General features: G+C 44.1%; 1 protein-coding gene across 4 annotated transcripts in view; it reads left to right on the plus strand.

Annotated features, from left to right (window-relative positions):
- Positions 1-7,895, plus strand: part of PRRX1 (paired related homeobox 1) — a 78,815-nt gene extending 70,920 nt beyond the window's left edge. The window contains exon 4 of one of the 4 annotated variants that reach the window (XM_078441051.2): positions 7,683-7,895. In XM_078441051.2, the coding sequence (XP_078297177.1) occupies positions 7,683-7,776 (94 nt within the window). In that variant the 3' untranslated portion in view covers positions 7,777-7,895. Of the gene's footprint in view, positions 1-254; positions 3,568-7,682 lie in introns of those variants that run through there. The other 3 variants (XM_078441052.2, XM_060643487.3, XM_060643488.3) reach the window with 3 other exon arrangements.
- Positions 7,896-8,856: the final 961 nt, after the last annotated feature.

Consider the following 8,856-nt stretch of genomic DNA (forward strand, 5'->3'; position numbering starts at 1 on the left):
GTGTCCAACACAGCAGATACCTCTCCCTGCCCTGTTTCACTCTCCCCACTCTCCCCTGCCCTTCCAAACACTTTCCCAAGTGCCTTAGACAAATGAGATCTGGGGCTGTAAGTAAGGGACCTCAGAGGTCATTCATCCAACCCACCTGCCCCCACCTGCCCCGCGCTGAGAATTGCATCCATCTGGGGCACAGACTTGCAGCTTCGTGAAACTAATGCCTGTTATTCTCCCTGCTCTCTCCTTTGTCCCTACAGCGCCATGGCCACTTACTCTGCCACATGTGCCAACAATAGCCCTGCACAGGGCATCAACATGGCCAACAGCATTGCCAACCTGAGACTGAAGGCCAAGGAATATAGTTTACAGAGGAACCAGGTGCCAACAGTCAACTGAGGAAAAAAAAAAAATAATTAAGCAGGCCTAAGAAGAAATCAAAAACCATAAGACACCTATCCTGCTCTGTCATTTCTTCATCTGCTGGAAAAAAAAAATCAATAAAAACAAACAAACCAAAAACCTGAACTAAAATATTGGGACCATGGCAGAGAAAAGCAGGAGAGGAGCAAAATGAAAATTAGTTAACCAATGTTTCTCCTCCCTCTGGGATACCACCACCACTTGTTTCTGTGTGTGTTGATTTTGTTTTTCCTTCTATTCATGCGCTTTGCTTTAATATATTCCAAGCTTCTTCAGTTAGGTTCAGCCCACCCACCCCCATGATTGTATGGGTTAAAAAAAAAAAAACCTACAGCAGCCAAAGAAATCGTATATATATTCAGAATCATTGTCTATAGTCTCCTCAGTGACCTGTTTGAACTTCAGTGCCTTACCCTTTCCTTCTTCCCAGTTCTCTGTATAGAAGCTCTGGAAACTTCTGGAAAGCCAAAGTCTTTCTGCAGAATCTGTGCCAGATACGATTTCCTTTCTCGTTGTCTCCATCTCTGTTGGTCACGGTACGGCTTTTCCATCAGCTACTGTTAACCACATCTGGCCACTGGCTTGTCAGATCCACTGCGATTGGCTGTGTCTGGCTAGTTCTAAGCTCTAAGCTGTAGATCTAAGCTCTACTTACTATAAGCTATAGATTTAAGCTCTAAGCTGTAGACGATAATATCACCATCACCACCGTCCCTCACCCCCATCCGAGCAGTCAGCCACATTAAGTTAAAGATATTTGTTGTTTCTGAATGATTTGCTGCCACGGGCTATTTGTTAAAAGAAATATATTTCACTTGAGAGAGGGAGAGAAATTTCTCTAGGAAAACAGAGACCGAGTTGTGAAAGGCATGGCCTACATCTCTTTAGTGCCTTAAGGGTAGTCAGATGCACACTTATATATATATACTGTATATATTTATATATTTTATATATATATATATATATAATATTCTTGCAAGCTTGAGTTTGCAAACTCAAACACCACAAAAAGCAAGTTTCACGCCATCACCACTGTCCTTATCTCTACAGTGATGAGATGTTTTTAGGGATCTTGTTTCCTTTCTTTCTCTACACACAATTCTCATCAAGGCCACAGAGCAACTGATAGGGCATCTGTTTGAGAACAGGTCTCATTTTCACATTTGGGCTTCAAATAAATCAGAACCTATTTGAGGCTCTGACAGTGTTCTTGAGTTTGGAGTCTGAGCTCCGGTGGAATGGGGATAGATCCTGGTACACCTCATGGGAATTACGCTCAGAGGATGGAAAGCCATGTACTTTTCCGCCTCTCCACTCGACAGGAATCTGAAAGGCCATGTTTAAATGGGATACTTAAAGGCTTGTCTAAGTGCCAAAAATGGAAAAGGCCACTGTGGGCCATTCTTTTTCTAATACAGTATTTTGAAATAAAGTTTAGTGCCTAGGGCTGCGAGCCAGGACTGACCTGTCTTTGTTTCTTTCTTTTTGTCTCCAGCTGTGCTTTGGTAACTTGTCAGGTGGACTAGACCAAACTACACCACCGTGCTGTGCCTCAGTTTACCTTTTTTGTAAAAATGGGTTTAACAATACTTACCTACCTCACAGGGGTGTTGTGAGGCTCCTTTCGTTTGCTCCTTCATTCTTTCCTGTATTTTCTCTTTGTGCAGCACTTTGTAGCCAAAAGTACACAACGTTAATGGAAAGATATGGTACCTGGAAGCCTCGTTTCCTAGCAAGGAAATGCTACCTTGCCGTAAATACTTAACAGCCTCGTATTTGGAAATGAGAAGTAGGTTTATGCTTCCAGACCTCTCAAAAATCACATCACTTGACCAAAGACTAATGTAAGATGCACAGAACAGACATATTCTCGACCTATTTTTATTCCTGACCAGGTCGGTTCCAGTAATCTTAGTTGTCAGTAATTAAAAAGCTTTAGATTGGCTTTGGCCAAATACGCCAACTCTGAATGACAGGCAAGGACTAAGATGCACTTTCCTCACACGTTTGCCACCCCTTCCACCTGTCACCTTGAGTGAATGGTGGTAGTTTTTTCAGCCAAACAGCCACCGATCTGAAAACATATTTTGAATGTTGCTTCTGTACTTCTTTTCACAATGAGAAGGAAGCCCATCTTATGCATTTTGCTTTCACCAACTGATCCCCTCTTCTTTTAATATAACTATTAAACAGATGTTTTATGTAGGCTGGCTGAACACCACATATTACTTGCTTCCTAAAGAGTCCCTCGGTGAAGTCTTCTGTCCCGCTAGCTGCTGTGGATTCTCAAGATTCAAAGGAATGGTGTGGTCCAACAGATTAAAACATTCTTTGTGAAATCCGAGTACAATCCGAGACATTGGCGAACTCTTGGAGTTTGGACTTTGGGGAGAAGAGCCACAAGTGTGTTTGGGTGAGAGTGCAGGGAACAGAAATCACACACGACAAGATGTTGCTGGATGGGGGAGTCTTCGAAGAGGGTGTAAAGGGATAGAAGGTCCTGTGAAACAAAGTCATTTGAAGCTTTCATCCTGACACCCGTTTTCAGCGGTGCACAGAAAACCCCAAACCCCAAACCCAAATGCTCTGTGAAACTGGGAAGTTTTACTACTAGAGCCTGGGAAGCGATGTCTGAGAATGTCCGAGAATATCCGAGATCAGCCATAGGAGCTTTCATTGATAACGAAAGCATCTGTTATTTAAGCACCTGATCAAGAAGTATACACATGGGACAAGCACTCAGTATTGTTCATTTATTATTGATTTTTTTTAAGGTAGAAGTTGGATATCTGATTTAGAGGAGTAGCCTTTTGGCTCCCAAGCCAGGTCTCAAGAGAGGGTCTCGGGACCACAAAGTCCCAAGGCATACATACCCCTGTTCCTCGCCATCATTATACCCAGGTGCAGATAATGCGTACCAACTATCTGTGTCCCCAATCCCTCCCCAAACGAGATGCTGATTTGTAGGATACCTGGCAGGTTAAAATTAACCAGAGAAGGTGATTGAAAAAAAAAAAGGGAATGACACTTAGGGTATAAAGATCTCATAAGAAATGTAATATGTAAATTATATCTTGCTTTATGATGTAAAATATACATTGTTTGCGCTAGAATAGAAATGATTCCTTTTCAATAAAAAGAAGAAGGCTACTACTGTGTCGTCTTTTGTTACGTACATTTGAGTCTGCTGATTGTTTTCTCTTCGAATTTCAAAAATAGATCTGCTGGGACCTAAGATTACATGCAGGAAAGAGTGAAGGTAAGAGGGATTTGTAGGAGAGAACTTTGATTGGAGTGTGATAGTGTTTCCTCAAAAAGGAAAAGAATCTATTCCTCTAAAGCAAGGACAATGGTAGGAGGGACAGGGGGCCTTTATTGGTATAATGGGTACGTGTAAAGTGGAACTTTTATGGGAGTTCACTTATTTTTTACCCCCCACTTTAGCGCTCACAATACCAGCTGACGGATGACAAAACAGACAAAATACAAAGCACAGACTTTCATTTTAGAGTACAGAAGCAACAGGGCAAAACTTCTTAGGCAGCTGCTCACTGTGTTTCGCGCTGGGTGAATGGGCCTGGGAGGGAACTAGAAAACCAAATTGGGAGACATGGGTTCTGTGTTCATACAAATTAACCATGAACCAAGGTATGCAACAGTCCAAGACGGTAAGCGCCTGTGTCAAACAAACAAATAGTGTAGACGGGAGTCCAGGAGAGGGAGAAAAAACAAAACAAAACAGCGAGCTCCAGTGGCTGAGGGTTTCTCGGAGGACCTGGCTTGTTTCATCAGCGAGCGCTGAGAGGAGAGGAGATGTTGTTGGCCTTTCAAGCCCGGGAGTAGAGATGGGATGAAGACGGGGACACAGAAAGGAGGAATCTGTGTTCAGGGACCATGGCAAGATGGGCCCAGATGGAACGGAGGGTTTGTTGTGAAGCTGAATGGAAGAAAACGCTGGAGATTGAAACCGAGTCTTCATCTTGCAAAGTATTGTGTGTCAGGGCAGAGGCATTTGGAATTTTGCTCAGGCCACAGAAACCCATTGGAAGTTATCAATCAGGAAAAAAAAAAAAAAAAAAAAAGGAGGTCATGCAAAACAATACAACTTTAGCAGGATCCTTGTGGCCAAAGAATGAAGCTATTCCAGAGCAGAACAGGAACGAGAAGCAGAAAAACAGCTGGGGGGCGCCTGGGTGGCTCAGTCGGTTAAGCGTCCGACTTCAGCTCAGGTCATGATCTCATGGTTCATGAGTTCGAGCCCCGCATCGGGCTCTGTGCTGACAGCTCGGAGCCTGGAGCCTGCTTCGGATTCTGTGTCTCCCTCTCTCTCTGTCCCGTCCCCCACTCACATTCTCTCTCTCTCTCTCTCTCTCTCTCAAAAATAAATATTAAAAAAAAAAATTAAAAAAAAAAAGAAAAAAAGAAAAACAGCTGGGGCGGGGCGGGGGGTGGAGCCAAAAAGCAAAGGTTGAATAGGACACGTCTTGCAAAGAAAGAATCAATAGGATCTTGTGGCAGGAAAGAGAGGTTAGATGATACTGGTTTGACACCTGGGAACCAGGACAATGAATCCCTCGGTGGACAAAACTGACAACCCAAGAGAAACAGGAGAGACCCAGTGACAGAGGACAATAACTGCAGTTTTAAGCGTGTGACTGAACTTGAGAACCAACATGTCAGTGTCCAGTAAGTGAAGATATGCAAGTAGGGCTTGAAGGCAAGGTCACGAATGGAGATGGAACCTTGGGATTCATCTCTAAGGAGGTGAGTTCTTCGAGAAGAGAGAGCATCGTCACCGTGCTCAAATCATGCTTCTGATAAATGGTCTTTGGAAGTCTAGTGGACGCTTGTACAATGCGTGTTTGAATTGCATGGGACCGCTGATACGTGGATTTTTTGATAGTCCAGTGTTGTAAATGTGTTTATTCTTCCTTATGACTTTCTTAAACTTTTGACTTTTCCTTTCTCTAGCTGGCTTTATTGTAAAGATACAGCATATAATACATATCCAAAATTTGTGTCAATAGGCTTTTTGTGTTACTGGTCGGGCTTCTGGTCAAGAGTAGGCTATTAGTAGTTAAGTTCTGGGGGAGTCAAAAGTTATACATGGATTTTTTATTGTACCGGGGGTTGGTGCCCCTCACCCTTAGGTTATTCAAAGGCCAACTGTAGTTTCAACCCAGGGAGGAAGCTTATACTTTGCAGAACATCTACAGTTGGAGAGAAGGCTATGGAAGACAATTTATAAGGAGCTGTTTGAGAAATAGGGGAAGATTAGCTTGTTTGTTATCCCAGAGTTGAAAAAAGAGGAATTGTCAAAGAGAAGGGAATGTTCAATATGCTCAAATGCTGTAGAGCAGACCAGCTTAACCGGGGATGTAGGAAAGGCCATTGGCTGCATGATTTTCTAGAGTACAGTTTACTACGGTGCCGGAGGAAGAAGGTGCCTTTTGACAAGTCAGGGTAAGAATAAACGTTTCAGAAAAACCAGAAACAGCGGCTTATAGGCCCCTTGCTTGAGACATGCTGGCACTGAAAATTTTTTAATAAGGATTCTTTCAGCTGCAGGTGGCAGAGACCTACCACCCGGTTCAAATTACAAGGGATTTTATTTAAAGCCCCCTAGGGCTGCTCACCGAACCCAAAGTACTGCTGGAGCCCAAGCAGCTCCTGAGATCCCAGATCCTGGAAGAAGGCCCAAGTCCCTAGATCAGGCAAGAGCCGCACAGTTTGTCCTGGCATCCATGAGCACTCTTCTGACTGTGCCCCTCTCCTGGGCAACGAGTCTGCAGGGCCAACTGGACATGCCCACCTGGAACCTGCACTCCTTATTGCAGACCATCCTTCAGGCACTTGGGATTTAGAATTCCCTGCTCAATCGTCTGAGCCCATTTTCAGGCCCCTGTGAACCAATGTTTGTGTGGGTCAGGATGCGCAGACGAATCTGGGATATGCATAATGCAGTTGCCCCCTTTGTATGTGCAGGTCTGCTTTTGGTGCTGGGTGGGTGGATGGGAAAAGAGAAGTGGACAGGCCGCAGGCTGGCTTTCGAGAGTCAGAGCGTCCCCACACTGCCGTGTTCTGGAAAGGAACTCCAAATAGTTTGAGAATTCTACATATAGCTTGAATTTCCGGGTCACTGCGAAAGTATGTTCATTAAAATAGGAGGGTAGAACAGAATTCGCGGACTTTCATTTGTCCCCGGGGCCCAGACGCTGCTCTAGTGTCCCCAGTGGATGGGTGCCATACACCTTTTTTAAAGCTCTGTCTTTTGGGTCACTTTCTGGAGATTCCATGAAACAGAAACCCATGCCAGAAATCTTGTTGAGATGTAATTCTTGAATGTGAATCCCTTCTGGCCTCACTTTGTTTTTCCCTCTTAGAAACAGGACAGAGCTCTGCTCACCCAAGACCTCAGTTTGAAAGTCTCTTTAGTCCTCGACCCTTGAGACAGGGTGGCAGCAGAGTTTTGGACAGTTCCTGAGCCCTTTATCCTTAGCAGCATCTCCATATATGATGCTTTGTGGTGAATAGGGGTGGGGGGGGAGCTTGACACATTGTTTCAGGCTAATGGGGAGAAGGGACCGAGAAAGAACACTTGCAGTCATTTCTCTGCCCTATGCTTCTAAGCCCTTATATCTTCCACCGTGTCTCAAACCTCCCGACTCTGCTTGAAAAACGAGTTTACTATTGTCTGACCCTTGGGAGTCTGGGAGATTTGGGATTGGGTAGAGATCCTCCCTGTTCCATGAAGTGCCTCTGGTCATCTGCTTCTAGATTTCAAGGCCTGTAACAGATAATGCTCCACTTACTTATCAGTTTCTATATTGTCAAGTACCTTTCATTTGCAGGTGGCAGAAACTCAACTCTAATTAGGCTGAGATGGTTTCATTAGGGGACTTGTTAGATGGGTAGGGGTGGTCAAAGAACAAAAGGAGGGGCTATAGGAACTAGGGTAGCTCTGAGAACCTCGGGCGCTAGAACTGAGACTTGACATGGTCAGAACTCTCTGTCTGCCTCCCATCTCCGCAGGCAAGTTTTCTCCACGTAGCAGGCTACCATCGTCCATTTCACTTTGGAGAAAAGATCAGAGAAACAAGGTCCTGTTACAAAAATCCTGAGGGTGGATTCTAGGGTCCTGAATTGTTCTGTGCACAGCCATGATCCAGTCACTGTGTCCTGCAGGTGGAGGCGTACTGTGCATCCGGACCAGGGTGTCTGCCTGTATCGGGCACCAACACATCTCCTCTTGTCCCCATCTCTAGTTCTAGGCACTACCGCAGCATTTGGCCCCCAGGGGACTTCAACCTCGGAAGCCATGTTTTAAAGATGGTAAAGCAGCAGAACCTGGGATCCTGAAAAGTGACTGCAGGAAGCAGAGCTGCAACCTTGCTGACCAGGAACCATCTTGGCGTGTTATTTGACAGAAAAATAAAGTTCTATCATGTTTAATCATTATACAACCAGGTCTATTTGTTACCGCAACCTAGCCCAACCTAACTAATACACCTCCTTCCTCTCTCTTCTCTCTTAGTCTCCTTTGTTCCCTTCCTTCCTCTCCCCCTCCCTCCCTCCCTCCCTTCCTTCAGCCCATCCCTCCTTCCTTCCTTCCTTCCTTCCTTCCTTCCTTCCGTGCTTCCTTCCCTTCTTCCCTCCTTCCTTTCATCCTTCTTTCCTTCCTTTCTCCCATACTACCTGCATTTCAAGATGCTTGTTGTAACTCATAGACATGGCTCTCAATGACCACACACTCTAATTCTCCCACCCTGGACATTTAAATATTATATAATATAATATAATATATTATATTATATTATATTATATTATTATATATAATAATATATAATATATATATAATATATAATATTACATATATAAATATTATATAGTTATATAGCATCTTGTGCCTTTTGGATTACCCCTAATAAAGTAATTGGATGCAATAGTAAATGAATACATGAAATAACACTGTTAACACTGTCAATAAATTAATGCCTGACGCTCTGGACTTCCTAGAAAATGTTATTCTAGTTATAAAAAAGGAGCATTCCTGAAAGGAAGATAGCCAGGTCATCTACAAATTGAAGGCATCTGAAAACTACTTCTTAGAGTCATATTATTTATTTGCTTAGTGTCACTCAGTTAAGAAGAGGTAAATCAATGGGGCGCCTGGGTGGCGCAGTCGGTTAAGCGTCCGACTTCAGCCAGGTCACGATCTCGCGGTCTGTGAGTTCGAGCCCCGCGTCAGGCTCCGGGCTGATGGCTCGGAGCCTGGAGCCTGTTTCCGATTCTGTGTCTCCTTCTCTCTCTGCCCCTCCCCCGTTCATGCTCTGTCTCTCTCTGTCCCAAAAATAAATAAAAAACGTTGAAAAAAAAAAAAAAAAAAAGAAGAGGTAAATCAAGGCTGGCAAAACCAGACAGCTAGAGAAAGTCACCCAT

Source organism: Panthera onca, chromosome F1 (assembly GCF_046562875.1).
Source record: "Panthera onca isolate mPanOnc1 chromosome F1, mPanOnc1 haplotype 2, whole genome shotgun sequence".
In the NCBI taxonomy this organism is placed as follows: domain Eukaryota; kingdom Metazoa; phylum Chordata; class Mammalia; order Carnivora; family Felidae; genus Panthera; species Panthera onca.